General features: G+C 56.3%; 10 protein-coding genes across 10 annotated transcripts; 4 read left to right on the forward strand and 6 right to left on the reverse strand.

Annotated features, from left to right (window-relative positions):
- Window positions 1–78: 78 nt before the first annotated feature.
- Window positions 79–1380, reverse strand: B0T26DRAFT_141941 (uncharacterized protein). Its single transcript, XM_060433406.1, has 4 exons — window positions 1080–1380; window positions 685–992; window positions 244–609; window positions 79–182 (listed from the first exon to the last, which is right to left on the reverse strand). Exons 1-4 carry the CDS (start codon window positions 1139–1141, stop codon window positions 163–165), a joined length of 756 nt encoding a protein of 251 aa, XP_060300513.1. The 5' UTR covers window positions 1142–1380; the 3' UTR covers window positions 79–162.
- Window positions 1381–2384: 1004 nt separating this feature from the next.
- On the reverse strand, window positions 2385–3097 carry B0T26DRAFT_738284 (carbonic anhydrase; the record flags this gene model as incomplete). Its single annotated transcript, XM_060443577.1, has 4 exons — window positions 2385–2565; window positions 2687–2838; window positions 2919–3008; window positions 3077–3097. 4 exons carry the CDS (start codon window positions 3095–3097, stop codon window positions 2385–2387), a joined length of 444 nt encoding a protein of 147 aa, XP_060300514.1.
- Window positions 3098–3867: 770 nt separating this feature from the next.
- On the reverse strand, window positions 3868–5740 carry B0T26DRAFT_799612 (60Kd inner membrane protein-domain-containing protein; the record flags this gene model as incomplete). Its single annotated transcript, XM_060446977.1, has 5 exons — window positions 5603–5740; window positions 4690–5547; window positions 4133–4588; window positions 3996–4020; window positions 3868–3944 (listed from the first exon to the last, which is right to left on the reverse strand). The coding sequence occupies exons 1-5, from the start codon at window positions 5657–5659 to the stop codon at window positions 3868–3870; spliced, it is 1473 nt and encodes a 490-aa protein (XP_060300515.1). The 5' UTR covers window positions 5660–5740.
- On the reverse strand, window positions 5741–6947 carry B0T26DRAFT_695306 (outer membrane protein TOM13-domain-containing protein). Its single transcript, XM_060441287.1, has one exon. It carries the CDS (start codon window positions 6699–6701, stop codon window positions 6159–6161), a length of 543 nt encoding a protein of 180 aa, XP_060300516.1. The 5' UTR covers window positions 6702–6947; the 3' UTR covers window positions 5741–6158.
- A 286-nt stretch (window positions 6948–7233) lies between these two features.
- Window positions 7234–9027, forward strand: B0T26DRAFT_695310 (uncharacterized protein). The gene is made up of 3 exons (XM_060441288.1): window positions 7234–7455; window positions 7526–7968; window positions 8051–9027. The coding sequence occupies exons 1-3, from the start codon at window positions 7393–7395 to the stop codon at window positions 8817–8819; spliced, it is 1275 nt and encodes a 424-aa protein (XP_060300517.1). The 5' UTR covers window positions 7234–7392; the 3' UTR covers window positions 8820–9027.
- B0T26DRAFT_695311 (Gtr1/RagA G protein conserved region-domain-containing protein) lies at window positions 9028–11640 on the reverse strand. The gene is made up of 2 exons (XM_060441289.1): window positions 10727–11640; window positions 9028–10475 (listed from the first exon to the last, which is right to left on the reverse strand). The coding sequence occupies exons 1-2, from the start codon at window positions 11257–11259 to the stop codon at window positions 9434–9436; spliced, it is 1575 nt and encodes a 524-aa protein (XP_060300518.1). The 5' UTR covers window positions 11260–11640; the 3' UTR covers window positions 9028–9433.
- Window positions 11641–13479: 1839 nt separating this feature from the next.
- B0T26DRAFT_598933 (extracellular protein) lies at window positions 13480–14175 on the forward strand (the record flags this gene model as incomplete). The annotated part of the gene is made up of 1 exon (XM_060435678.1): window positions 13480–14175. A coding segment is annotated over one exon (696 nt), but the record flags the coding sequence as incomplete, so codon positions are not given.
- A 1766-nt stretch (window positions 14176–15941) lies between these two features.
- On the reverse strand, window positions 15942–18122 carry B0T26DRAFT_847406 (ASST-domain-containing protein; the record flags this gene model as incomplete). Its single annotated transcript, XM_060447603.1, has 4 exons — window positions 17287–18122; window positions 17165–17230; window positions 16235–17092; window positions 15942–16192 (listed from the first exon to the last, which is right to left on the reverse strand). Exons 1-4 carry the CDS (start codon window positions 17849–17851, stop codon window positions 15942–15944), a joined length of 1740 nt encoding a protein of 579 aa, XP_060300520.1. The 5' UTR covers window positions 17852–18122.
- Window positions 18123–18936: 814 nt separating this feature from the next.
- Window positions 18937–21455, forward strand: B0T26DRAFT_695317 (major facilitator superfamily-domain-containing protein). Its single transcript, XM_060441290.1, has 5 exons — window positions 18937–19579; window positions 19680–20197; window positions 20281–20602; window positions 20667–20809; window positions 20980–21455. Exons 1-5 carry the CDS (start codon window positions 19072–19074, stop codon window positions 21163–21165), a joined length of 1677 nt encoding a protein of 558 aa, XP_060300521.1. The 5' UTR covers window positions 18937–19071; the 3' UTR covers window positions 21166–21455.
- A 1251-nt stretch (window positions 21456–22706) lies between these two features.
- Window positions 22707–27194, forward strand: B0T26DRAFT_822245 (uncharacterized protein). The gene is made up of 2 exons (XM_060447413.1): window positions 22707–24351; window positions 24429–27194. Exons 1-2 carry the CDS (start codon window positions 22853–22855, stop codon window positions 27088–27090), a joined length of 4161 nt encoding a protein of 1386 aa, XP_060300522.1. The 5' UTR covers window positions 22707–22852; the 3' UTR covers window positions 27091–27194.
- Window positions 27195–27436: the final 242 nt, after the last annotated feature.

The following is a 27436-nucleotide window of genomic DNA, read 5'->3' on the forward strand; positions in this document are numbered from 1 at the left end:
GACGGGGCTGGTCAAGTGCGCTGCAGAATGTGGGTCGGGTATGAAAGGGGCATGTACGGGATTCGAGTGAATAAATACGGGTTTGACATAGCTATCGGTCTAATTATCTGTCAAGACTCAATGTGCCAGGCAGGGGGTAATTACCCATCCCGCAAGACCCCTTTACAAAGTACCGCCGCCATCTAAGAAACACAGCACGTCAACACATTTCACCTCGTCTCAAAAGGCCCCGAACGAACTCACCAATGACAATCGTAGTCCCGGTAGCATAGTCGGCGCGCACGGCATACAGATACGCCTCGGCAATGTGGTCGGGGGTGGCGACAAAGCCGACATGCAGGTCGCGGGAGCCCTTGTCGAATAGCGCCTTCTGCTGCTCCTTGGAGACGCCCTGCTTGTCCCAGAGCTCGGTGACGACGAGGCCGGGCACGACGGTGTTGACGCGGATGCGCTTGGCGGCCAGCTCGTCGGCCAGCGCCGCCGTGGCCGAGATGACGCCGCCGTTGAGCGCTGCTCCGATGGCCGCCCCCTTCTTGGGCCGCAGCGCCATGCCGCCTGACGTTAGCGTTAGCGACCCGCCTGGCTTGACGATGTCGTGCTTGGCCAGCGCTGGACGAGATGCAGGTTAGTGAGCACAGACTCTTGGTCCCGGTCTCTGATGACAATCTCAATCAGACAAAATACCTTTCCCGACGACAAAGCTCCCCCAGAACTTGACGCCAAACAAGTGCCTCGCATCATCAAGGTCCGCATCGGCGAGCGCGCCGCGGATGATCTTGTCGACGCTCGAGAAGACGACGTGGTCGAGCGGGGCCAGGCCGACGAGCAGCTGCGTGAAGGCGGCCTCGTCGCGCACGTCACCGACGCGGCCTTGAACGTTGGCGCCGCCGCCGAGCCGCTTGACGGCGTCGTCGACGCGGTCTTGCGACGACGAGATGACCGTCACGTGCACGCCCGCGTCGAGCAGGATCTCGGCCGCGCCGAAGCCGATGCTGCGATTTTTCGTGTTAGTTGGTGTTTGTTGTCAGATTGGGGGAAAAGGAGGTGAAGGAGGACTGGATATGATGTTGGGTGCTTACCCCGAGGAGCCGCCAATGACGGCTATCTTTTGGCCCGCGAGCTTCTCTGCAAATTTGCCCATCTTGTGGTGTTTATGATTGACAAGGTCAAGAAGATTGTCAGGAAGATTGTCAAGACTCAAGTGTATAATTAACAAATCAAAATCCTGACACCAAAAAAGTAAACACGGACACTGTATATATACATATATATATACAATCCTGGCCCTTCACAGCCATGCGGGGAGAGTTGCAGGCAGCTAATGATTGCCTGAAATTACGCCTTTGGGAATGGGAATGGCGACGTGTATCGTGCTTGCCCCTCCTGTCCACAAATGCTGCCACTCCAAAACCGGGGCTACGCGGCATTGGGACATGATTAATAATTATCGCCAGCGCCTGCTCGGACTATATTCCGTATGTCAGAACACCCAACTTTGCGTTAGTAATTATATTTCTGACACCTCACTATCGCCGTTGTTGTTATCTCCGTCGCTAACACCGTCGCTATCGCCGTCGTCGTGACGGCGAACAAGAGACGCCATTATTCCCATCCACATTTACCTACCCAGGTATATAAAGCTTGTGCTTCCGTCCAATCGGCATAATCGCTACAATAGTCAAAGGACGTGAATTGGTGGTAGCTTTGGTGACGGAGGAGCGAAGATGGAATGTAGAAAGGGGCGCGGACGGGGGGTACGGGCGCGGACGGGGGGTACGGGCGCGGACGGGGGGTACGTGCTGTGGTTACCCGAAGGGCGTTAGCTCGGGCATATGAGGTAATGCCTGTGGTTCATATTCAGGTATGTGAGAAAACAGCTGGGAGCTAGTGACACCTTTCTTTAAATACGCTTGCAAACAGTGAAAGCAGATTCTCATTCCTTAATCATCTCTTGAAGGAAGCTACATCCGAACCGCTGCCATGTTCGACGTTGAAAACTAAACATGATGTGCAACGAGTGCTGAGTTGCAAGTGCTGAGTTGACGAGTGAAATGACAGCACAGGTGTCTGATGAAAAGGTTAATTGCTAAAGAATCCTCGTGTCAACTTAGGATTGTTGACGGCTTCATAATCAAAGACTCGAGAATAACAGCCCTACAGGATTGAGCCCGAGGAGTTCATACGAAGCAAGTCGTGAGAGAGAACACATCATGCTTGGGCACCAGGGTATGTTCACTAAAGATACAATACAATCAACAAGATGCTAAGATTACCCCGGATTCACGTTCCGCCCAGCGAGATGACGCAAAATATAACAGAACGCAGGATGGCGGCCGCTGTTCAGAACAGCGGAGCCCCTTAAACATGTCGCCCGGCGGAAGAAATTAAACTACACGACGGGTCTTGCCCGTCTCAACCTCGTAGACCCACCCACTGATGGTGACCGAGTCTGGCACGAGCTTGGACGCCTTCAGGAACTCGACATCGTCCTCAACAGCCTTCTCGAGCTGCGGGAAGGGCAAGAAGTCCAAGTGCTTGGCGTGGAGCTCCTGGACAGCCTCGGCGCTGATGAAAGTCAGTTTTTTGCGGGAGGTGATGGTTTGTCACGTTGGGATGGGAGAAAAGAAGGGGGATGACCAGGTAAATGAGGAGGAAAATGGCAGAAAACGAAAGGAATAAAACATACCCAAGACTCTTCTCAACAACAGCGTACGCGTCCTCGTTCTTGAACGTAAGCATGCCGCAGCCGGTGTGCTTGACCAGCACGACCTCGGTGGTGCCCAGCAGCTGTTCACTAATCACGATTGACCGAAGGGCGTCCACGGCAGAAGCACCGGCCTGCAAAAGTAATTGTTAGCACAAAACGAGCTGTCCTCGCTCCCGGGCGGCGGTGGAAACGAGGCGCTCAAAGTACTGACATTGCGGATGACGTGGGCATCGCCGAGCTCAATGCCAAAGGCGGCGGCCGGGTCGATGCGGGCGTCCATGCAGGTGAGAACGAGGTACTTCTTGGCGGGGGGAGGGCAAGACCGCCTTTGGTGAAGGAAGTGGAGTACTTCTCAGAGGAAGCCTCGACGTTCTTCTGAATGGCAGACATGATATGGCTGTGAGGGTTGTTTACTCGAGTATTATTAGAGATGATGTGGGAATAAGGTGGCAGGCCACAGCGACAAAGAGTAGATGAGGCTGAGGAATGCCAGAGGAGCGGCTTCGGTTGGAGCTAAACTGATGAAATGATGCAGGTCAATTCGGGAGTGGCGAGACACGATCTCTTTATTTATCTCCACGCCAAGGCAATAGCAATATGTTGAAAACTCCAGCTGACGTTGGCGCCTTGTCTTGTCTTGCCCGCTGGGGGTTATTCACGCAAGGGGGTCGGTTCCAAGCGGCTCGAGGAGACGGCGACCGAGTTTCAGTGACGGGTATCCAGGAACGGGAACCGGTCGGAGAATGGTATGCGCTGTGGCAAGGGTATGAGCATGCGGGGGGCTAAGCAGGCAGGCCAGGGTTAGAGAGCCTGTTTTGGGGTTGTTGTGCGTTAAATAGATGGAAGCGGTGCCTCCTGCACTCCTCTCTCCAACTTCTTCTCTTGTGGGCGTGCACTTTCAAGACTCCCGAAAACTAAAATCGTGCGCTTGGCGTTCGATCTACCGTCTGCTTTGGGATAAGCAGCCCAATGAACTGGATGGCGTGCTCTTCAAGAACCAATCAGCCCCAAGTGATACCGAGGGGCATTGCATCAGACAGCCACGACATCCCGCCATGCTGGAGATCGACGAGATTTGGTCATTTTGGGATGGCTGCCATGACAAAAGACAAAGGCTGCGGCGCTTGGTCTCCTCAGACGCTCGCGCGGGGGCGGGGAAGTCAGATGGCCGGAACCGACGCGGCCGGGTGCGGTGACATGACGGACTCTTGAACAAAAGGGAAATCCCCGTGAATTTCTAATATGGTACAAAACAGGTAGGGGTCACCGCTGCGTCGCGCTGCCTTACCAGTCAGGCCTTCGGCCTTTCCGTGCTGCGGCGTATTAGTACAGGTGGTATAGACTAGGTCGGCGGGCGGCCAGGTCGGCTGTTCAAGTGTCCCGTTGGCGTTTCCTCAACGATTTCTCCGCGCGCCGGGCTGCCACCTTCTCCCTCTCCTCGAGAACCCTGCGTTCTTGGTATTCCTTCGACTTCTTGTGATCGACCTTCTTGTCACTGTTCGCGCTATAGTCGTTGAACTTTTCCTTCACAGCACCTACGCCCCCTTTGATGGATTCGTAAAAATTCTCCTTCTTTGGTGCCACGCCGACGGCTCTGGCAGTGGCATCGATTGTCCTCGGGGCTTGCCACTGGCCTGGCTTCATCTTGACGGGCTCGGTCGGCCCAGTGATGGAGGGAAGGGGTCCCAGGCCAGTCCAGCGCCGGAACCAGGATTGGTAAAAGAGCCAGGTCTGGAGGAACTGCAGAGAACCGGTACACAGGAAATAAAACTGTATTCCGGATGGCAGGAATAGAGTGAAGACTAGGGAAAGCGGCAGCATGACAACTCCCATGATCCTCATGGTCTTTTGCTGCGCGGGAGCCATGTAAGGAAGCGGTATCTGTTTTTGTGGCCATCAGCGACTTATCTAAAGAGGTACCACCAGGAACTCGGAACACGACGCGCGCGTGCAGGCGCGTGTTCATGGGATGATCCACATACCCTGAACCCCTGCACGAAAAAGAAGGCCGTCAACAGCGGTAAGACGAAGTAGGGGTCCGCTATCGTGAGGTCCGGGAACCACAGAGTACCCCCGGTCTCTAGCGACGGGACCGGGAGGGCCGCCATACCGCGAAAGAGCCGGAACATGCCGTATCCCAGCGGAATGTTGACTAAGGGGAAGAACGTCTTCCACTGCTTGAACCCAGCGGCCTTGTTCATGAGGCGCATCTTATTCCTCGCCTCCATTGCCGCTGTTTTGTCTCCGCCCTTGAACATGGACTCCTGCATCTCCTTCATTGCCTTGTCGTAGGCTGGGGTCTTGCGGAGGTCCTGCATCCTCTGGGAATGGACGGCAGCCGTCAGCGACGGCTTAAAGATGAAGACCCTCATGGCAACGGCCAAAGCTGCGAGCGACGCCCACCAAGGAAGGCCGCCGACGACGTAGATGTGTTCGAGGGCCCACTCCATCACGGCGGTCGGTCCCCAGCCGTAATCCAGGCCCAGGGTCTTGAGGAAGCCAATCTGCTCGGGAATATTCAGGAGGTCGCTGCCTGTCAGGTCAATTGGCGTTGACGAGATGTGGGCGAGCTCAGAGAGATCTTGGGCGGGACTGGGTGCAGCCGGCAGCGCACCGGAGATGGCGGCTGCGGCAGGTTGCGTCGAGGCATAGCGGGCTTGTCCGAGGTAGAAGATAACTTGTTGAGGGGCCGCCGTGATCGCAACGGATCCGCCTATCCGTCGGGAGCCGAGCACGCTGGTACTGGGGCGAAATGTGTGGCTCGGCGTTGTCACGTTGTTGGTGCGCAGAGCGGTGCCGAATCGCCTCGATAAAGCGCGTGTAGAAGGAAGCTGGAATGTCTACGCGACGTTAGCGAGCCGCGCAATCGGCAGCACTTGCACTCGTAGCACATACAGCTCTGGCGAGCCCCGACGAAGGGCCCGCCCGGAGAAGTCCTCTGCTGGGAAGCATTGTGCTCGAATTCCGTGCCAGACTGCCCCAGACCTGAAGCTTCCTGGCCAGAAATTTCCTATCGAGCTCCGGCCTTGCGGTAGGTGGATTGGATTTTCTGGCCCGATTCTGCCGCTAAGCTCTGGCCATCGGCTGGCGGCTGGCAGCGGCCGCAGAATCCGTCTCCACATCTGAGATGGCAGCTGGCACCGACTGTACGACGCGTCTGCCAAGGCCCCGTCACATCGAATTCCCCTCTCGGCAGACGAATAGTGAGTAAAGTTGTGAATTTCGAGAGCCCCGGTTGTCTATGCCTCGCCCTGTGTATTTTGTTGCCTGCATTATATATGCTGGGCTCCCATAGCTAGGTAACTACCTTATTTACAGCCGCAAAGACCACAGGCTGCCGGGAGGCAGAACTCGTGTCCTTCCAAAGTTCCCTAGTTCGCCGACCTGTATTTTACACCGATTCCATCATCTGCTATCCCTCCAGCCGCCCGGCTGCATCTTTGCTGCCTGGCTACCGGTGCCATAGACCTGGTGGCTCATGATACCGAGGTGCCTTGTGAGTTCTCCCTTGCTGGTGTTTGTCCGCGCCGAGGTGGCTTTGCCGGCCGCGCATCACTCGAGGCTGGCGAGATCCTCCAGCATATTTCTCCGCCTTGGTTTGTCGACGACCTCGATGCCAGGTCCGATGGGGTGCGAGCGCTTTCTTGTTTCCGGAAATACCTATTGCATGTGAGCTTGCTGTTTCCGAGACGGGAGGGAGAAGGACGAGAGCGGAACTTACTCTTGTGCCACTCCACCCTAGCCTGAACGCAGCCTCGTGTGCAAAGAGCTCCCCAAAACCTAGCATCATGCCATTAATGAAGGGTAGAAACAGGTTGATCGTGGCGCCGCGGAGGATTGACCATATAGTCGGCGGCTGGTAGAGAATGACGGCGGGGGATGACGACGAGGGCGGTGAAGTGGACACGTCTTCGGCGCCCGAGTACTGCTCGCTGTCGGACGGAATTGTGACGCCGGACTCGGCCATGGGGTTTGGTACCTCGTCGGAGGCCATGATGTAAGCTTTTTGAGAAGAGGCTGTTGCGAGAGGCGACGTCGATGTTGCACTCCGGTGTCGCGAATCGAGGAGGGCCGTCGCAAATTCCTGGTCACACCTCTGCGCAGCGGCTGGGGAACCCTGGAGCTTGCCGAAGCTAGCCTGTCTTCCACAGCGCGCCCGTGCCCCACACCTGACTCGCAGCCAAGCCCCGTCGGATTTCTGTCGAGCTATGATCCGTCATAAAATTTCAGCTAGGCGGCTGTTCGATCGTATAGTTGGGTTATTGAATTGTGCGGTATAGATCGAGCCAATTTCTTATATAGATAGGGTGCAGCTCACCTTGTTCTTGCTTTGGTGCTTAAGGTAGATCATTTTCTCTCCTTTTCCTCTTTTCGAGAACCAGTGTTCGTACCCTCCATCCCGCTGTTTGGCACACACAGGCGTGCAGGCAACAAGACGTGGGGTCTGACGCTAGGAGAATACTGCTTAACTAAGATTGGTTAGTCACCCCAAGCGAAGCGGGGCTGGCCGCTTGCTGAAAGTCGCCGCGGGGCAAGTGCAAGCACGTCGCCAGAGCTGCCTGATCACCCTCCAACAAGCTGAAGCTTCAAACTTTGACAGCTCTTTTCTCCTCCGACCGAATATCGACGATTTCACAGCTCCAGCCTAGCCGACACATCGAAACGACGCCATTGATTAGCCTAACATGTCGGACCGTGTCGAAATCCTCAACACTTTCACCGACATAACAGGTGCTTCAGAGGAACAGGTACACAATGGCCCCGCGCTCCAGACGGCCCAAAGGGTTCTTTGAACGTTCTCTCTCTTACCGATTCTAGGCTAAGGAATATCTCTCCGAATGCGGCTGGGAATTAGATAGCGCCGTCCAGGCCTACCTGGCCGATGCGGACGAGGCGGCGGCATCTCCTGTGCCAAACGACCCCGCGGCCCCTGCGGCCCCTGCGGCCGCCGTCGCAGAGCCCGCATACACTGGTCCGAGAACCTTGGATGGCCGCCACGCGCCCCATTCTGCCAGCATACCGTCCACGTCGGCGGGCAAGAAGCCGCAAAGACGAACCGGCGTTGCCACCCTGAGCTCGCTTGGTGGCGGGGATAGCCATGGCCACAGCCACGATTCTGACGACGATTCCGAGGACGAAGCGCACCGTCCTAGAGATCTGTTCGCCGGCGGAGAGAAGTCGGGATTGGCAGTTCAGGACCCTAACAATCGATCCTCGGACTCGAAGAAACTTATCAACGATATTATAGCGAAAGCAAAAGCGTATGTTGTGGGATCCGAAACCCTATCCCCCCCCCCATTCATTGAAAGGTGTACTTGTCTGACGCTGCTCGCTCCACTACAGGAACGCTAAGCGGCCCGAGTCCCCCGACGAAGCCGCCGCCGCCGGACCTTCGAGACCTACCTTCCGTGGATCAGGTCAGACGCTTGGCGGTGACGGCGTCGAGAGCCGCACGATTCCAAACCCTCGCGGCAGCGCCATTCCGACGGTCGCTAGCGAGCCCCCCCAAGAGCGGATGCTCCATATCTGGGCTGACGGGTTCAGCATTGATGATGGCGAGCTTCACCGATTTGATGACCCCCAGAACCAAGCCGACATTCAAATGATACGTCAAGGTAGAGCCCCGCTCCATCTGATGAATATCAGATACGATCAGCGAGTGGACGTGAAGCTTCAGCAGCATCCCGAGAATTATCATCCTCTGCCCAGAATCTATCGTCCGTTTGGAGGCGAGGGGAGACGCCTGGGAAGCCCAGTCCCGGGCGATGGCTCGACGCCTGCACCACAGGTCACCGCAGCGACCACGACCGCTGCTACGACCACGCAGAGTGGGCCGAGCCAAGCCGCCTCGACAAGCGTCGACGAGTCTCGGCCGGTTTTGGCGCTCCGCATCCAGCTTCCAGACGGCCGTCGCGTCCCTGCCCGCTTCAATACCACGCACACTGTTGGCGATGTCTACGCTTTCGTCTATAGTGCTGCGCCTGCTACCTCGGACCGCCCCTGGGTCCTTTCGACCACGTTTCCGAACAAGGACCACACCGACAAGGAATTGGTCCTTGGTGAGATGGCCGAGTTCAAGCGCGGTGGCACAGCTGTAGTCAAGTGGACCTAGGTTGGAGCAGGAGCCCTAAATCTGGGAAACATGGGTGCCCCCTTTAGACAGCGTTGCCTTTTTCGGTCCTCTTGCACATGGGCGTTGTCGTGGTTTGCGGAGTGTCGTTGATAGACCGGACGGGACGAGGCTCTCAAAAGGGGTCATGTTTTGTCTTTATCATGATTACACATAATCGGCTTAATGCTAGACACAAGCAGCGAGAACTTTCCATCTTCAAGTGCTATCTCGGCTAAAGGCTCTTGCCCTCTTTTCACATGCAATGATTCCACATGCCCTGCTACAAGTGAAATGACACGAATTAGAGAATGACAAGCCCTCCCGAGCCGTGTTGACACTCGGAACTATAGCTTTCCTCCCTAGCAAACGAACATAGGCATCCGGGCACGCACCCCAAATACCTGAGGGGAAAATGCCTAATGTCGGCTGATCTAAAAACGCCCCGACGCCGAATTATGGGTATCACAACCCCCGCGCAGTACCTATTTTATCATGCTGTACAAGTACAAAGCAAATGCCGGCTTGCTGCCTTAAATGGATACCAACCAGCCCCTGGACAAGTTGGTCCCGCCAAGAAGCGAAATATGAAAGGAAGACAACGTATCGGCCATCGCTCACGGGCCGGCGCCGGACTCGCCATAGCCGCCGGCGCCGCCCACGCCCATCTGCGACGAGGCGGGGCCGGGCACGGCGGGCCCGTCGAGGAACTTGAACCACGGGCGGGCGGCCCCGACGTTGAGCTTGGCGCTGTTGAAGCGGGCCTCGCCGGGGGGCATGCAGACCAGGATATACGTGTTTGTGGTGAACTTTGTGACGAAGATGCTGAAGTTGGCGCCCATCTTGTACTCGAAGTCGGAGAACTGCTCGGCGTTGCGCGGGGTGCCCGTGAACTTGGCGCACGTGTGCTTCCAGCTCTTGAGGATGTTGCTCATGCGCTCGAAGCGGTCGCCGTACGGGTTGCGCTCGCCCTCGCGGCTCGTCCACTTAGACACGACCAGGAAGCTCGTGCGCTCGAACAGCAAGATCTCGTCCGCGTCGATGGCCACGCCTAGGCTCGCTAGTTGCATCTCGATCACGCTCAGATTAGGCACGAGGTCGTGGATGATGCTGGCCCACGCCTTGTACAGCGACTGGTCCCAGATGGACGTGGCGAAGAGCTGCATGTCCATGTCGATGTCGGGGATCGTGCCGCCGGGGCCGCCGGGCGGGAATTGCTGCTGCTGCTGTTGATGATGGTGTTGTTGTTGGTAGTACTGCGGGTGCTGCTGCAGCTGGTGCTCGGGCTTGTGCTTGCGCACAATGGCAACGGCCTCGGCCGTCTTGCGGCGGATGACGCCGACGCGGTGGTCGAAGACGTCCTCGCGCGTCATGGGCTGGATCAGGTCCATTTTGTGGATCAGCACAAAAACCTTTGCCTCGCGCGAGTACTGCACGAGGGCGCTGATGATGTTGACGTAGGTGGCCAGGTCGCGCTCGACGTCCCGGCTCTCTATGTCGAAGACGTAGATGAGCACGCCGACGTTGCTAAAGACGTGCGCTCGCTGCTGCGACAGGTAGTTCTCCATGAAGGCCTCCTGGCCGCCACAGTCCCAGAGGTTGAGCGTGAGATTGCCCAGGAACTTGACGTGCGACAAGTCGATGTCGATGGTGGCGCCTCTGGGGGGTTGGGTTTGTTTCAGTCAGCTCCGTCTCGATGTCGTAGCCCACGCCGAGGCCGAATGGCACGCCGAGGCCGAATGGCACGCCGAGGCCGAATGGCACGCCGGGGCCGAATGGCAGCCACGCAGCAGTGACAAGCTTGATGCCTTCAGCTCTCCACTCTGTACCTGTACCTCCACCCCTCCCTTCGTCGCCGGGTTGCGCCGCTGGGGCGTCGCGTGTGAAGCGAGGAGAGAAAAAGAACTCACAGTCTCCGGGTGTCTCGGGCCAGGTAGTTGCTGAAAATGATGCTGCGCATGCTCGACTTTCCGGAGCCGCTCTTGCCCATCAGCAGCACCTTTTGCTTCTTGACTTTCTTGAGCTGGGCGATCTGTGCCTGCTGGGCCTGGGCAGCAGCGAGGGCCCCGCCGCCCGCGTCGCCCGCCCTCGGCGTCGACGACGTGTTCGCCGTCGGCGTCTCGTGGTCTGACATGATGGCCGGGCAGGATGAGTTCATGCGCGATGGTGGGTGAGGTGCAGGTGCAGTTGCAGACAGACGCATGCGGGGACAGATGATGAGACGGAAGCCAACGTTGCGATTTGGCGATTTTCCGGGGTTAGGAGTTTCGCACAGCTCGACCTCATTCGCTGATGACGGAGCCGGGTGCGCTGCCAAAATCTGGGCCCCCGCTGCAGCCTGCGGGAGTGTGGGTAGGCGGTCCGTGCGCAAAGCCTCGGGGGTTCTGGACCCGGGCTCAGTTCTCCCGCAGATATCAAGGCGTTCGTCAGCCAGCCCATCCATTGGAGGCTGCTGTCCCCCATCAACGATAGCGTTGGGGTCGAGCTGAGTCTGATTGAAGTCCAATAGGCACGGAGGGCTTTGGAGAACAGAGATTCGTGGGCGCAGCTAAATGCTCTCTCTCCGCAGCCCAATTCTTTCGCTCCCAGATTTTCCACTTGGCACCTGCTCTTCACTCTTCAGCCTCGTTTGAGACCTGTGCTCTCACTACTTCTCACTTCTGACCTTCACGGCCAAGGTTGCCATTAATCCTATAACAACCCCTCTCCTAATTCCATACATCCTGCGTAAGAGATTCAGGAATCTGCGATATATAATTTTTTTGGTTCGTGACGCGGCTGAACTAACTCATTCAATACAGCTGTTAATTACCATGGGGAATTCGCAGTCGACAACTCCACAACCGGCACCTGCGGAAAGCTCGTGTGATTTCGAGGCGGCTCTTGCCGCCTACGGCCCGTGCGAAAATGCCAGCAAACTCAAGTCAAACCCATCCATGAAGCCTTCCGAGTTGGTTCAGCTTGATAGCGGATTCTGGCGACGGACCTGGAAGTGCCGTCGTTGTCAAGCCATTATTTGGTCGACAATAGACGACGAAGCTCGCGTGAGGGAAGGCTTCATTCGCTTCTTCACGAGATCGCATCAGAAAAATGGCACTTTCCACTGCATCATTTGTTTTGACCGCCCTGGGCTATTTCCTGGAGTGCTCGATGGCACCGCTCTCGACGCTATCCAGTCGGACTGTCACAAATTTATGGATCACCTTTCGAAGGACCACTTTGACATCAAATTCCACGAATATTAATGCCAGAGGCAGGGCTAGGCCAGGCGAAATTGCACATGGCGTTGGGATAACAGAGATCTAGTACACATGAGTCTACACGCACTCTCACAACCGAACAAATCACTTTGGTATCCGTCTCACCGTGCATTGCGCTTATCCTCTACATGGACATGAAACGGTCAAATGCAAACCAATCTCCAAGTTCACCATCACAGCATCCCTGCCAATAATGCTCCACATGCGCTGTGGATCACTTAAAAATGTCTCCAGAGCTTCAATCTTGTCTAGAAAGTGGGTTTGGACAGAAACTCAAGCCCCCTTCCTTACTTGAACCCACCGAGCATCCCACACCTTCAACAAAGCCTCTCAGGCGACAGCCATCGGGTATGGTGTAACGGTAACATCAGTGACTCTCACTCACTAGCCCCAGATTCCCGGTATCCGAATCTCGAAATCCTGTTTATACTTTTGTTTGCTTCATGGCGGTTTCTTTTGCCTTTGTCGACTTGAGGAACGTTGGAATTTGCTTTTTGGAAACTTCGGACGAGTCTACTGTGGGAACTACCAGTCAATCAGAGGATGCAGTCGCACGTGATTGGTCAACAGGCTGCACAGCCCCAGTGACTGACCAGCGCGCGGGCCGCTATGCGGCACGTGCGCAAGGCGCATCCTTCACGTGACCTCCGGCATCGCCAATTCCAACGCGCATCCTATCCCCGTAGTTCGTGACCCTTTTAAGATAGAGAAAGACCAAAATACAGCCACCACAGCCACCCCATTCGCATCGGTTACTGCAGTGACTATGGAACGAATGACCTTGTCATTCCAACATCTACAAAGATGAATATGTTGCGACGATAACTTTGGTTCAGAGCTGAGAGGATTTATTTTTGGAGAAGATTTATTTTTGGAGAGGATTTATTTTTGGCGAGGATTTATTTTCGAACGTCCACTTCTCTGGGATGATGTTTTCTCATCTATTTCTTTTCTGCCACAGCCACGCACAACAGCCACGCACAAGTAGATAACATTAATCCCGTCTCCAGCCAGCTATTACCAGTGCCGCCTGGATTTGTCCAGCAACCCGCTCACAAGTGACTTTCTATCTGTTACCCTCACCCTGACTCATTGACTCTCAATTTCCTCACCGGCCGTTGAATCAGAGTACTTGACTTTGCACTCACCTTTGTCTGACCAAAGAACTCGTACGAGACAAGGCCATGGTCTCATATAGGCGTCCCTGACTATTGTTCGGTTCGGTTTCTTTGTCTGTGTGTCAGATTCTAGACGTAGCCTTGCTCGACCCTGTCGACCCTCAACAGAATTACACACGCCCCCAGGCTACAGAATAGATATAAATACTAGAATAATTCGGCCTCTACACTACAGCAGCAGCACTCTCCCATTTACCATCAAAGACACTCTCACAAAGGCCACCCACAATGAAGACCACTTGCTACGCATCCTTCGCCGTGGCGCTGGCCTCAGTCGCCTCGGCGCACATGGAGATGTCCTACCCCCCGCCGCTCAAGAGCAAATTCAACCCCAGCAGCGGCAGCAACGTCGACTACAGCATGACGTCGCCGCTGCACGCTGATGGAAGCGACTACCCGTGCAAGGGCTACCTGAGCCTGCTCGGCACGCCCACCGGAGCGCCAGTGGCGTCGTGGACGGCTGGCGAGAGCCACAACATGACCATCGTCGGCGGCGCTGTGCACGGCGGCGGCTCGTGCCAGGCGTCCGTGTCGGTCGACGGTGGCAAGACGTTTCGTGTGGTCCACTCGTACGTTGGCGGCTGCCCCAGCGGCGCCTCGTCGTCCTTCGCCTTCCAGCTGCCTGCGGACGTGCCTGCTTCCAAGGCTGGGATTTTTGCTTGGACCTGGAACAACAACCTAGGTAACCGCGAGATGTACATGAACTGCGCTATCGTTGACATTGCTGGTGGCTCTGGTGGCTCCAGCGGCGTCGCCTTCGACAGCCGCCCCGCTGTCTTCGTCGCTGACGTCGGCAACGGTTGCACGACACTCGACTCGGCAAACGTCCTGTACCCGGACCCCGGCCCGGACGTCACCGGCGACACCAGCACCGCCAAGCCGCCCATCGGGGCCTCCTGCGGCACTGTTGTGGCTGCTCCCCCCAAATCTCCCGGATCAGGTGCGGCCCCCCCTTCCCCTTCAGGTGCGTCCCCGCCCCCTGATACGCCCGCATCTGGCTCGGGCTCGGGCGTAGGCTCCAAGGTACCTTTAGGAGGAAACTGCGGGGCGCTGGTCTTCACGCCCGGCTCCGGGTCTGGCTCTTCCTCCTCTTCTTCCTCTCCCACGTCGCAAGATGGCTGCGGATCGCTGATTTTTGCCCCAGAATCCTCTGGCTCTGGCGACAGCGGCGCAAAGACCGAGCCCGAACCGCCTATCTTTGCTCCTGGAAACAGCTTCCCGCCGGGCTTCAACTCGGCCGCCTCTGAGGAGCCCGCCCCCGGCAAAGTCGTGGCTGTGGCGCTCGTTGTGACGCTCCTTTTGGTGCTCCAGACGCTGCTTTCCTGAGCAGTGTGGTTGGGAGGTGCTGACTGCGGTTGTGTCCGCTTGTTTGCGTTGAGTAGCGAGAGAGTAGAGTAATGATGTGTGAGTGTGGCATTTTCTGAGCCTGCTGATGTAGCGCGACTTTTTTATGCTGCTGCTGCTGTTTTTAAGTACCGGATTAATGTACTATACTCCATTCTATAATATACTATACTTGATGCCTGAACGGCCGGACCGGCTGGTCTTAGGACCCCCCCGTATTAGTCATAGATTAGTCTGCTAGTTAGTCAGCCACCCCGCAGGGCACTTAGGTGCCTGCGCCCAGGCGGCTCTCTCGAGCCGACCTTCCTTTTTAGCATCATCAATTTACCTACCTTTTCACGAATAGCCTACCGCATTCCGTGATCTAGGTGACGATCACCCTTCAATAATCCATTCTATAATGTACCATACTCTATTCTATAATATACCATACTCCATTCTATAATACACTATACTCTATTCCATAATGCAATATACTCCATTCTATAGTACACTGTATTCCATTCTATGATAGACTGCGAAATAGATCAAATTAAATAAGAACGCCAGCATACTTCTTCCACGTATCCTTGATCACGCCATTTGTTGACTACCCTTCCAAATACGACCATACCCACTGGAAAGCTCGTGGTCCCGCCCGCTCTGCCATAGATAAGCCATTGTGAGGGCTAGACTAGTAGTTAGGTGGCTGACCACCAGCGAATCCCTGGCGTTGTATGTTTTTGGTTACCTTACTTTTTGGTAGTTGACGCCCGCCTCCCTGAAGGAAGAACGTCAGCTCTTACATAGACCGAAGCGCCTTTAATCATGTTGCTATTATCTCTTGAGCTTATGTTGCCCCTGTACTCATGTTGTAATTGTTCGCGTATATAGTTTTATATTGGCCAATTCCTACCAAATGGTTACCACAATTTCTCCGAGCCGGAATCTCACTTGCAGCCGTAACATGCAGTCGTATATGTGAACGTTTCAAGTCCAAAGGAGAACAAATGGATCGAAAAGAGGGGAAGAAGTGAAAGCGCAGAAGGGCAAAGCAGCCGACTGGACAGGATCATCAAAGAACAAACGGGTGTGTGGGGCAAATAAAAAAAACCAGGAAGCAGAGACATATGCGCCCGTCGACAGCCAGTCATCACCACACGCTGCCGGTTAGTCACATCCAAAGAAGGAATCACCTCAAACTGCCCATAGTCAATTGCCCATAGTCAACTGCCTACAGTCAACTGCCCACAGTCAACTGCCCACAGTCAACTCCCCACAGTCAACTGCCCACAGTCAACTGCTCGACTGCATCCGATACGTTTGCCGGAGGTCTCACCACCGCCAAGCAAATCCCGGCGGTCTTACAGATCCTTCTCCCCAAGGCGGAAGAATCTCAAGATGCCGTGCTCCTTCCAGCGGCTGGTGCCGCCTGCATGCTCTTTACTGCCAAGTAGCGTCTTCTGCCGCTCATTCCCGCCTCCACAGACCCCAGAGGGGCCCAAGGCTGCAACTCCGCTGGCCGGGCTGCCGGGAGGAAGGACCTCGGCCTCCACGCGCGCCTCGCCCGTGACGCGTAGGACGTTCCCGCTGGCATCAACCGCCTCGGCCGCGACTCTAGGAGCCGTGCCTCCACGGGCGGGCTCCAGCAGCAGACCGCCGCCGGTGCTGCTGCGCGGCACAAACAGCGCAGTCTCAAAACCCGTCCGCTTCGCCTCGCCGAGGAAGACGCGGCGAGACGACGATCCGCCCGCGTCAACTCCAGCCACGGCGAAAAAGCGCCAGCGGGCCGTCTCGGTGTCGCCGTTCCAGCTGACGTAGACGGCGGTGCCGGAGCCGTCGGCGGCGGCGAGGCCCACGATCGCCGGGTCCTCGGCCGGCAGCCCGGTCCAGTCGTAGCGGAAGGCGCGGTAGTTCTCGACGCCGGCGGCGAGCTGCGCGCCGCTGTCCATGAAGGCGTGAAACACGGGCCGGCCGTCGGTCGTGTACTCGGTCACGGCGCCCTCGGAGCCCCAGTTGACGAGCACGTTGCCTCCGGGCATGACCTGCGTCGAGCCCTGCGACTTGGACAGCAGCGATAGCCCGGCCGGCGGGTAGTAGCCCTGCACCAGCTCGGCGGTCCAGGCCGTCGTGTTTAGCCGCAGGATCTTGCCGCTGCTCGCCGCGGCCGTGTGCACCTCGCGGCCTTCCCCGTGCTCGCTGCCGTGCGCCGAGTTGTCGTACAGGCTGATGACCTCGATGTCGGCCCCTTCGTCGTGCGCCAGCCACCGCGCGTGGTGCTGGAAGCAGAACTGCGCGTCTTTGGCCACAGCGAAGTCGCTCTTCGTACCGTGCAGCCGCCAGATGATCGTCCCGTCGGTCCCGTTGATCTTGTGCACGGCGCACGCGTCGCGCGCCGAGATGAGGTAGTTGCCCGCCGCGTCTTTGTCCACGCTGTTGATGTGGAAGTAATCCCATGCGTCCGAGCTGTTATAGCCAGACCCGGCCTGGCCGGGGTTGATCGGCAGGATGGCTTCTGTGCGGGCTGTCAGAAAGTCTGATCTACCATCCACAGTCGATATAGACTGCCTTGGGGGATTTTATTCACCATCGGGAGACACATGGTCCAGACTGGCCCACTCAAAGAGGAGCTTCCCAGTGGCGATGTCGAGTTCTGCCATCACGAACAGCAGTTAGCTGCGACTCCAGACAGCTACCGGCATCACTCACCCTGAATGATTGCATTGACAATCCACTGCTGCTCGGGCTTTGCGCCCCAGGCCGTCAGGTTCCTCGGGACAGGCTGGTAGATCTGGATCAGGCCCGTCTCCTCGTTGACAATATGGAACTCGTGCTTGTCAACGAGCTTGTGGTTGCCGGCGCGCAGCTCACGGATCGTCTCGTAGTGCTGGTTCATGAAGGTGACATGACCATGGCCATGACCGTAGCCTGCGTTGTGGTCGCCCTCGAAGCTGAAGAGCACCTCCTCGCCCCGCCACCGGCCCGCCTGGAAGTTGGTCGACCAGATGCTGTACAGGCCGTAGCCTGACCACACGAGATCGCCGTTGTCGCGGAAGATGTACGGCCCTGCCTGCCGCGGGCCGTGCTGCGCGGTCGGCGTGTCAGGGAACCCGGCGAAGGGGGCCACGAAGAGGTAGCCTGGGGCGGCGTCCTTGGTCGCCGGGATGGTGATGTTCAGTCGCGGGGGCGCCAGGTCAGAGCGAGAACGGAACTGCCAGTCCGCCGATGCAATGCGAAGCAGCGTGTATGCCGCTGCCAGGACTCCGAGCTTCATGGCGGCAACAGCAGTGGCCGGTCAGGTAGGCTAGAGGTGTCAGATGCTGGCGTTTCCATCACGTCGGATGCTAGGTACATTCACCTTTGGCAAGTCAACGCTCTTAAGTCGGCTGTTGTAAATCCTCCACGTCGTCGTGCCAACCTGTAAGAATCAAGTCTGACGAACAAAGCTTTCTAAGTCGCCAAGGAGTGAGTGAACCTAAGATTTGTGAACTTGGGCTTTGAGCAAAGGTTTTGAATTGTGAGACTTGAGTTCCGAGACTTCAAACCAAACCCCGTCAAAATTATCAGAAAGTGCGAGGCCCACAAGGAATGTATGGGTAGACAAAGAAGGTATGACGCGATAAAACCCCCATATAATGCTATAGAATCCATGCTTTCTTTGTCTATCCCACCTTTTCGTTATTATGCGGTTCAAAGACATCATCACTACTGCCGGCCCATCAGAGTCGCGAATTCAGACTCCCCGTTGCATGTATCTGACACTACTGCGTTTCCCCCTCAACGGCAGGCGTGACTTGCAGGCCAAGGAGCTGCTAGAGTGCCATGACTGGCTGGAGAGTCCTCACCCCCAAGATAACGATGCTTGGTTCCCGACCTCCCTGTACGTAGAGCCAATGGGGGCTTCGTGCGTTAGCCAATAGCCCTGACACAGCTAAGCAGAGCTCGGTACGCTACGACACACCATCAGCACCACGATGGCGTCAACGGCGTCGTGTCAACTTTTTGTTGGTCAGTTGTGGCAGCTCTTATGCAGAGCGTCTGCCGAGCGCGTGGGACGTGGATTCCTCGTCGATTCGGGGCGACGCTGTGACTTTGTGGGGGTTAGTCCGGTCACGGAACAGAGTCCTGGACATACAAGGCTCATTGGAAGATTATGGTGGCCATGGAAAGTCGACAGGTGCGAGAACCGGCCTCGGTTTCGCCCGGTGGGCGGGCCGTCCTCGCATCACCCGCTTCAGGGGCTAGGGGATATCGTTGTATCCGGGGTATGCATTTAGAGGCTGCAGCCATCCCAAAAGAGGAAAAGATGAGTCTTTCGCCGACCAAGGGAGGAGAAATTTTTGTCGACCAGAACCGGGTCCTGCCGGGAATGTCAATTCGTAGCTAAACAAAGATTCGTTGGTCGAGGAATCATCGTCTTGACTCGACCCGGACCGTCGATAGTTTGGATCTTGTTCCGACCAAGCGCAGATTGTCGGACAAGACAAGTTGACCATGACTGCCTCAATTGCAGGCCCCGATGAAGAGAGCGTTGCAGGCCCCGATGAAGAGAGCGGCAGTCCACTAAGTCATCAAAACGGCCATTCCGCTGGCCAGCTCGGGGGCTCTCCCCGAGAGGACCAGCCCCTTTTGCGGGCTCCCGAAGAGGCATCGTGGCAGCCGCCGCGGGGCTTCGTTTGGATCCAGGTGGCCATCATGTCCAACGTGTTCCTGTACGGCTTCGACGGGACCATCACGGCCGCCACGTATGCCGTCATCAGCTCCGAGTTCGACGCCGCCAACACGGCGTCGTGGCTGACGACGTCGTACCTGCTCACCAGTACCGCGTTCCAGCCGCTGTACGGGAGGATCTCGGACATCTTCGGCCGCCGCGTGTGCTTCCTCGTCTCGACTATCACGTTTGCGCTCGGTTGTCTTGGCTGCGGCGCCGCTGGAGACATCTTTCTCCTTAATTGCATGCGTGCGCTGACGGGATTCGGCGGTGGAGGGCTAATGACGATGGGTATGTATTTTTCGTTCCTAGACTTTGTCTCGGACTGTTAGACTCTCTGTGTGGTCGGGCTGTGAGCGCCGTGCTGATATCTGGCTAACAAAGGGAAAAGCCACAATCGTTAATTCAGACATGATACCATTTCGGAAGCGCGGAATGTACCAGGCGTTGCAGAATGGCATGTTTGGATTCGGTGCTGTGTGCGGTGCTTCATTTGGGGGCTCCATCGCCGATGGCATTGGGTGGCGGTGGTGTTTCCTGTCCCAGGTCCCCGTCTCGGCCCTTGCACTTGTCGTGGGAGCCTTGGTAATCAAGAATCCCGAGGGAGGGTTCGACCTGGGTCGCGGCTTTCGGGACGTTTGGGCCAAGGTTGACTTCACGGGAGCCTTGCTGCTCGTGACCGCCATCTGCATCCAGCTTGTCGGCCTGAGTCTCGGAGGCAACGAGCTTCCGTGGAGCAGCCCGTGGGTAATCAGTTCCCTGCTGGGGAGCCTTGTCTTGTTCGCTCTCTTTTTGGTGGTTGAGGCGCAGACAAGCGCCATTCCAGTCATCCCACTCCGTCTGCTACGTGGACGCCTTCCACTGTCCGTCCAGTTTGCAAACATTTGCGCCGGCGTGGCTGCGTATGCGGTGAGTGACTAGATATCTGCATACTGTTGCTAGCAGGATCGTGTTGGCCTGCTAGACTGATGCGCGCTAAATTTGGGCAACAGTATCTCTTCAACCTTCCGCTGTTCTTCCAAGTGGTCTTGCTGGACTCTGCGTCGACTGCAGGTGCCCGGTTGGCCATTCCATCTCTGGCGACGCCAATCGGTGGACTCGTCGCTGGCATAGTCATGTCGCGGTGGGGGAAGTTGATTCCATTGGTGCGTGCAGGAGCTCTGCTCATGGCATTTGGTAATGCCTTGGTGACTTCGGTGGGATTTGAGGACTCGACGTGGAAGTACTTTGTGTACATATTCCCTGCAAACCTGGGCCAGGGGATTGTGTACCCGGCCATCCTATTCACCTCGCTTGCAACCTTTGAGCATGCAGGTAGGCGCCGATAGACGCAGAACTGCCCGGCTGGCACTGGTTGGTTACTGACTCATCGATGCAGATCATGCGGTTTCGGCGTCGACTGTCTACCTGATTCGATCGTTGGGCACAGTATACGGGGTCGCCGTCACGTCTGCAATTGTGCAAACCACGCTCAGCCTCCGACTGCCTGATGCTCTGGGCCACATACCAGACAAATGGAGAGTACGGCCCTTTCTTCTGGTGCGCGAGTGAGGTGGAAAGGTGGAAGATGGAAGATGGACAGAAGAAAACGAGTGGGAGAGAAGACGGACAGAAGGAAACGAGTGGGAGAGAAGCGGACAGAAGACAACGAGTGGGAGATCAAATGACACTGACATGAACTCCTACCTTAGATTGTCGACGACATCAGACACTCGGTATCCGCAATCAAGACGCTCCCGCCTGACGTGCAGCTTCAAGCGCGACTTGTTTACTACGACGGACTCCGCTACTCCTTCACCACGTCGACTGCTGTTGCAGCCGCAGCAGTATGCGCTGCCCTCTTCGCCAATGGCAGGGGTTTACGCAGCACTAACTGAGTGAGCTTCGCGCAGGCGACTAACCCCCGCGTCTGTCCCCGCGTCTGTGAGGAACTTTGGAGGACGAGGATTTCTTCGGCCCGGGGCCAGCACACGAAGTGAAAGTGCAGCCAGTGGAATAGATGTTTGGAGAGGGAATGAGGACCATGGACTGATCCGAGGTGCATCGATCAATGGTCCATGAATGGTTAGGCATGCAGTAAAAACTAGTTTACTGGACTTTGAGGGTGTGGAATCCAGTATTTGCTCGAAGTGACGGTGTGACGCAGTATTCTGTGCGACACGAGAGGTGAAATACGCAAATCCTTCAACGCACTCCTACAAACCTGAAATCATAAATTAAGTGATTTTTTAGCGAGCATCGAAAGCTGCCGCAAACCATGGCAAGGCTCCACTGTCTGGCCTGGTTCGATAGGTTGGGTTGACTTCGCTTTAGGAAGTCGTACCCGACTGATACCTTCCCAGGGCAGGCCCGGCAAGTAGTTGCGGCAGGCAGGCCCGGCAGGCAGTTCCAGCAGGCAGTTCTAGCAGGCAGTTCCGGCAGGCAGTTCCGGCAGGCAGTTCCAGCAAGCACATGAGATGAGATTTTCTGCGGAACAGGAAGGAACGACGCAGGACTGCACCCGCTTCTGTGCTTTGTGGCAGAAACCCCTCTTGACGTCGGACCGGGCACAACCTGATGGTATCCAATCCAATGACATCAAATGTAGCGGTGTCTTTGGAGGATTCGTCCAATGCTACCCAAGCGAACGCCGGAATCCTGCCCCGCCCGGACCAGACGGCCAGGAAACCAACGGCCAAGAAACTGAGTCGACAAGTTTACGTCCACAATAATCGGTTCCACCATCTTTCTCTCAGGTAATTGATTGAAAGTCAGCCTAGGGAAATGAATTGCCGTCATTCTGGGCACATTCGTGGCTGACGACATCCGTGGCCGACGTGGTGGCGACCAGGCGACCGGAGTTGGCTTGATGTCTAGTTGCCGACCCGGCGACCATACTGCGCATGGGTTTGGGCATCAGGCCGAATGTGGTATGCCTGCCTCAAGGGTTGCATATTGTGTTCGGCGCTTACGCTCGCTTCAGCACTGGGCTATTTGCCGCCATGCGGCCCAGGATTGCATGAAATTCTGGTGGTGCTGAGAGGCTCTGCAGTCTGCAGCCCCGGCGGCTAATGACGCGAGGAGCAACCAACGAGTCGCCAGCATTGTCTCAGCATGTGGCCAACCCCAGCAAATCGTCTCTCAGGACTGCATCCTTTGTTCCGGAAGCCTGGGCGAGCTTTCAACTCGGCCAATTATTCCTTGCTCACACGTTACTCCCCCCCCTTGTCTCTTCCCGAATTCCCAAGACCCCTGGCCGTTTGTGCCTTTTTGACTGGTGTGTGCCTTTTTGACTGGTGTCTGCAATTTGGGCTTCTTCGGAGGCCATCCTGAAACTTGCCAGAGCCACCCGACAACACCTTCTCCATGTCGATTTTGCTACAATCGGCACTACCCGATTGGGGGTCATGGTTGAGGTGGGCATCTGGCAAACACCCGTGTTTCGATTTCAAAATGACAGGATATCCTCCGGCCTTTTTACTCTGACATGCATCTCCCGTCCCCATTCCAGCGCCTCATCGCGCCTCGACGCGCTTAGGTCGGACTAGCCTCCGTGCTTTCGAGCTTCAACCCAGACAAGACAAGATGGACCTCGAAACCGCAAAGGCGAAGCGGCTGCTGCTTGCCCAGCGGGCCCTCCAAAACGGGGACCAACCTCTCGCCTGTCTCTGCTCCCCCTTTCACTCCAAATCTGACGACTCGTTCACGTATCAAGAGGTCAACCAGGTCTTGAACCAGGCTGTCGACCGAGACGAGTCCCTTGGCCTCTTCAAAGCCCTCCTGGCCCTCGGTGCTGATGTCAACTTTTCCCAACGGAGCACGTCGGGCGTTTGGAGCAAGATTATTGGAAGACACCACGATGGCCACCGCAGCGATGTTCTGCTCAAGGCTACCAGCAAGTGTCGACCGGATATTGTCAACCTGCTAGCAGGCCGTGCAGACCAAGAAAGTCTCGACAGTGTCCTCCACACCGCCATTGTACGAGGGGATCTCGCCGTGCTCAAGACATTGCTCGACCATGGAGCTAACCCCGCCCAGCTCCATTCAGATTTCCAGAACGCGGTGCTACAAAACCAGTTGGACATTGTCCAAGCTCTTCTCTCTGGCCACCGGCTGCCTTGCCTTGCCTGCCGCTCCTCCGGACTGCGACTCGCTGTGGCAAACAGGTCCTTGGATGTCACCGAGCTGCTCCTCAAATACTGGGCAGACGTCAACCACGATGACGCCATTGCGCTACTGGGAGGAGTCGAGTCTTGTGACCCTGTCCTGGTCAAGGCTCTCATCTCCGGCCCAGTCCGGCCATCCCCCCGGTCCCTCGATATCGCCGTGGGAAGGCTCCGCGATGCAATAAACTCGGAGGATCCTGGACCAGCTCAGGAGGTCCTAGAGTTGTGCTTATCAGCAGGTGCGGCCGGACCAGAGACAACACGTCTTTCGACAGAAGGAATGGTGGATGCCGTGAAGCACGGCCGCGCCCAGTTGGTCGACGCCCTTTTGCGTTTCAGAAAACCACCAGGACATTATGAGGCTGTCGCTCTCCTTGAGGCAATTCGTGGCGAAAAGATCGACATATTCATGAAGCTTCTAGGCTCCGCGCCGTCCCAAACCAGCCTGACCATTGCCATCTCCGAGACCATCAAGGTCAAAGACACCCACCTTCGTCACGAGCTAGCGCGGCTCCTCATTGAAGCCGGTGCGCAAGGACCCTGCACCTCTCAGGCCCTGATCAAGGTCACTAAACGGATCATCTCCGACACGTCGCATGAGGACAAGGTGATCCGAGGTGAAGACGCAGACACTAAACTATTTAATCTCCTTCTCGACAAAGGAAGAGCCGACGTAGACCACGGGCAAGGCGAAGCGCTCCAGCTTGTTGCTGGTGCTTCGTGCACCGAGCTCGCGGAACTGATTGTCTCCAAGAATCCTTCTCCTGCTTCTCTTGGCGCCGCGTTACCCCGGGCACTGAAAATCCCAGACGAGAACAAACGGAGATTCTTAGTTGGCCTGCTCATCCAGGACCAAATCAGCGATGAGGCCTCGGGGAAGGCCTTGGTTGAATTGTTCCAGAGCGAAAGTCGAGATCTGTAAGTCTAATCGTGGCGCGGATATGTGACCAACACGGCACCTCCTTCACACTTTTACTAATGCACTAGCAAATCAGAAACATCATTGAACTCGTCCTCAAAAGGGCCTCTGTGAATTACAACAATGGAGAGGTGTTTGCCTTTGCAATTCGAAGATTTGAGCTGGCACATTTTCGACTTCTTCTCGGCCATGCGCTCGAGTACACGACCTTGTTCACGGTGGTTCTGGAAGCCTTACAGTCACCCAGGCCAGTCCGGAAGATCGTCTTCGGCGAAATCTTGCGTCAGCTGCAGCCTGATCATCTCAACAATGCTCTGAAGCACGTTGTTCTGGAGCCTGATACGGACCTGGGTCTGATCAGTGTCCTTCTTGGCGCAGGGGCAGACCCGATATACGAAGACGGGGTCTGCATCAAGAAGGCTGCCTACGACCTGAACCGGAGCCTTTTAGACACTCTTTCCGAGAACTTGGGACCAAATGAAGTCATTTTTTCGGAAGCACTTGCGGGCATCATTGGCCGTGACAGACAATGGATTGCTTTTGGACATGTCGAGACTATCCGACTTCTCCTTCGATACGGAGCATCTGGCCCCGCCGTTGACAAAGCGCTTCTTGAAGTCGTTGAACACCTTGCATGTCACGAGCCTGATACGGATTTAGCGGATACGCTTCTCAACATGTTTGTCGATGGCGGTGCTGATGTCAACCACGAGAATGGGAAATGCGCAATGATAGCAGCAGGACGTGGCGATCCGCCCCTTCTTTCCCGCATATTAAATCTTGGCGCAACCACCATGACTGCCGCAGCCGCTCTGTCTATCGCGATAACTTCAGGCCATGACGAGTCGAGGCTAATGCAGATATTGGGCGCGTTTGTGGACATACGACACACACTGCCGGACCTTACCCTGTCACTCCCCGGCATGCCGCCGCCAATGTTCCTCTGTCTCAAGTCATATTGCGACTCGGCATCCTTGGTGGAAAAGCTCATTTCGGTAGGATGTCACTTGGAGTCAACAATTCCGTCCCTTGTATACTCCCGCGAGATCGTTTCGGGGGGAGAGGGTGGAGCCGCCGACCTAGAAATGGAACCGGTGTCTGTTCTTGTCTGGGCTTTGCTGCAGCCAAATAACATAATCAGCTCCAGAGTTATCGATGCATTGATACGCCATGGAGGCAAGTTTACATCCTTCTCAGAAAGTGATATGCAATTGCTAACACGCATGATTTGTATAGCAAACGTGTCGTATACGACACCGGTGTCCCGGGTCACGCCACTACTGCTGGCCACTCGGTCCGGTCGTCTCGAGGTTGTTCAGAGTCTCCTACAATCCGGTGCCAAAATCTCCGCCAGAGACGCTCTGGGACGGTCGGCATTGTTCTTTGCTGCAGGACGCGGAGATGCGGACCTTGTTGCCCTTTTGATCAAGAGCAAGGCGTGCGCAAACGACGGGAGCCTCCACGAAGCATCTCGCGGCTTTTATCTACAGGCAATGAGACTCCTGATAGAGAGTGGCCACGATCCTAATTACAGGTCGACCAAGCACGAGGGCCGGACAGCCCTTGGCGAGATGGCTCGTATGGCCACCATCGACGACATTACCGTCGCGGAAGAGGCCCTTGACATACTCTGTGCTGCAGATGCCAGCCCCCTGCTCACGGTCCACGGAAAAACGGTCATTTTTCTCGCCTTGGATAACCAGAATAACGAGCCCATGACGCGAATGTTGCTGGATCGTGTTCTCTACAGAACGCTCAACAGCCAAGAAAACATTTTCCAGCAGGGAGTCTACTGGTTCTCCCCCACCATGTACGTCTGCAAAGGAATTTTGCTAGGGCCACAGTCCAGGGACCTAGTTCAGGTCCTCCGGGACCACGGAGCGGAGGATCGGTTTTACGCCAGCCTGGAGGAGACACAGCCGCCAGATGCTGTCGGACTCCCAGAGGAGATCCTCGAGTTTGAGCGCGAACGCCGGGCTCGCGATCGGCAGATTAAGCAACAGGAGGAGGAACATACGAACGAGCTTCGCCGCGAGATGGAGAAGGCCCAGAATGTGGGCCACATCAGGGAAGAACTCACACAACAGCAGCTGAGGCATCGGGGGCTTGAGCACAAACAGCTCATCACGATGGATATGGAGAAGCATTACAACAACGCTCACATCAAGATCAGTGAAGCAGATGTTGATTCCGGTGTTCGGTGGCTGCGGCACAACGATGACCTGTCAATGACGTCGGAGAAGAGGGCCGCAGACATGGAGTTCAGGCAGCGCGCGTATCAGCAGAATGTCGCCGAGGTTGCCGAGAGTGAGCGGCTGGCGCATGTAATTCGTGACCACCGTCACCACCAAACCATGCAGCACAGACAAGGCTCGCACCGCCAGCGGTGGGCCGAGAAAGAGGACCTCAATAGGCAGCAGTTGGCATTTGAAGGGCGGCGACAGGGGCAAGACTTTGCACATGCGCGGGGGAAGAACCAATTGAAACGTGAGCTGATGTATGAGGAGGACCGGATGGCAGCGGAGAGGCAAATGCGCGAGAAGCTGCATGGCCACCAGAGACACCAGATGCACATGACGGAGTTGACGACGCAACGAGGAAACATCATAGGCCAAGTCAATCTGGAAGAGCTGAGGAGGTGGCAGGCGAGCCAGGGTCAGGGCCAGGCCCCGAGCCATATTGGAGGAGGGCCACAAGGCCCACAACTGCAAGGCGCACGAGCGAGATTACTGAACTGAGAATTGTTCAAAAAATATTTGAGTAATCCGGCATGAATCCTGCTTTTGTATTAGGTTTGCATTTGTATTTGCGGTCAGACTGTCAGACACATTCGTGGTACGGGTGGAGAGATGTCAGAGTTCGAAATGTTCGTGCTCACTACACTTGGAGCCCCTGTCAGGTTGTTCCGGGGTCATCGGGAAACCACAGAAACCGAAGCCGAAGGAAGAAATCAAGAACCGCACAAATTGAGGGGCCGCCGATGGTCTTACTCGCCAATCATCCACTGGGAAGAAGAGTCCTGGTCTCGAGGTGGACGGGTGCTGACCCGCCGTGAAGTCCGAGGCCCTGAGTTGATAGCTCGGA

Source organism: Lasiosphaeria miniovina (assembly GCF_030549165.1).
Source record: "Lasiosphaeria miniovina strain SMH2392-1A chromosome Unknown B0T26scaffold_2, whole genome shotgun sequence".
Classification (NCBI taxonomy): Eukaryota; Fungi; Ascomycota; class Sordariomycetes; order Sordariales; family Lasiosphaeriaceae; genus Lasiosphaeria; species Lasiosphaeria miniovina.

What these genes read in the sequence shown, in the direction of transcription:
- B0T26DRAFT_141941 (XM_060433406.1), bottom strand. Translation starts at nt 1,141, where the DNA reads ATGGGCAAATTTGCAGAGAAGCTCGCGGGCCAAAAGATAGCCGTCATT. An exon ending in GTCATTGGCGGCTCCTCGGG is followed by an intron (nt 993 to 1,079) that starts GTAAGCACCCAA and finishes GAAAAATCGCAG; the next exon opens with CATCGGCTTCGGCGCGGCCG. An exon ending in GAGCTTTGTCGTCGGGAAAG is followed by an intron (nt 610 to 684) that starts GTATTTTGTCTG and finishes CATCTCGTCCAG; the next exon opens with CGCTGGCCAAGCACGACATC.
- B0T26DRAFT_695306 (XM_060441287.1), bottom strand. Translation starts at nt 6,701, where the DNA reads ATGGCCTCCGACGAGGTACCAAACCCCATGGCCGAGTCCGGCGTCACA.
- B0T26DRAFT_695310 (XM_060441288.1), top strand. Translation starts at nt 7,393, where the DNA reads ATGTCGGACCGTGTCGAAATCCTCAACACTTTCACCGACATAACAGGT. An exon ending in CAGGTGCTTCAGAGGAACAG is followed by an intron (nt 7,456 to 7,525) that starts GTACACAATGGC and finishes TACCGATTCTAG; the next exon opens with GCTAAGGAATATCTCTCCGA. An exon ending in ATTATAGCGAAAGCAAAAGC is followed by an intron (nt 7,969 to 8,050) that starts GTATGTTGTGGG and finishes GCTCCACTACAG; the next exon opens with GAACGCTAAGCGGCCCGAGT.
- B0T26DRAFT_695311 (XM_060441289.1), bottom strand. Translation starts at nt 11,259, where the DNA reads ATGGATGGGCTGGCTGACGAACGCCTTGATATCTGCGGGAGAACTGAG. An exon ending in GCCCGAGACACCCGGAGACT is followed by an intron (nt 10,476 to 10,726) that starts GTGAGTTCTTTT and finishes CCAACCCCCCAG; the next exon opens with AGGCGCCACCATCGACATCG.
- B0T26DRAFT_695317 (XM_060441290.1), top strand. Translation starts at nt 19,072, where the DNA reads ATGACTGCCTCAATTGCAGGCCCCGATGAAGAGAGCGTTGCAGGCCCC. An exon ending in TGGAGGGCTAATGACGATGG is followed by an intron (nt 19,580 to 19,679) that starts GTATGTATTTTT and finishes CAAAGGGAAAAG; the next exon opens with CCACAATCGTTAATTCAGAC. An exon ending in CCGGCGTGGCTGCGTATGCG is followed by an intron (nt 20,198 to 20,280) that starts GTGAGTGACTAG and finishes TTTGGGCAACAG; the next exon opens with TATCTCTTCAACCTTCCGCT.
- B0T26DRAFT_822245 (XM_060447413.1), top strand. Translation starts at nt 22,853, where the DNA reads ATGGACCTCGAAACCGCAAAGGCGAAGCGGCTGCTGCTTGCCCAGCGG. An exon ending in CAGAGCGAAAGTCGAGATCT is followed by an intron (nt 24,352 to 24,428) that starts GTAAGTCTAATC and finishes CTAGCAAATCAG; the next exon opens with AAACATCATTGAACTCGTCC.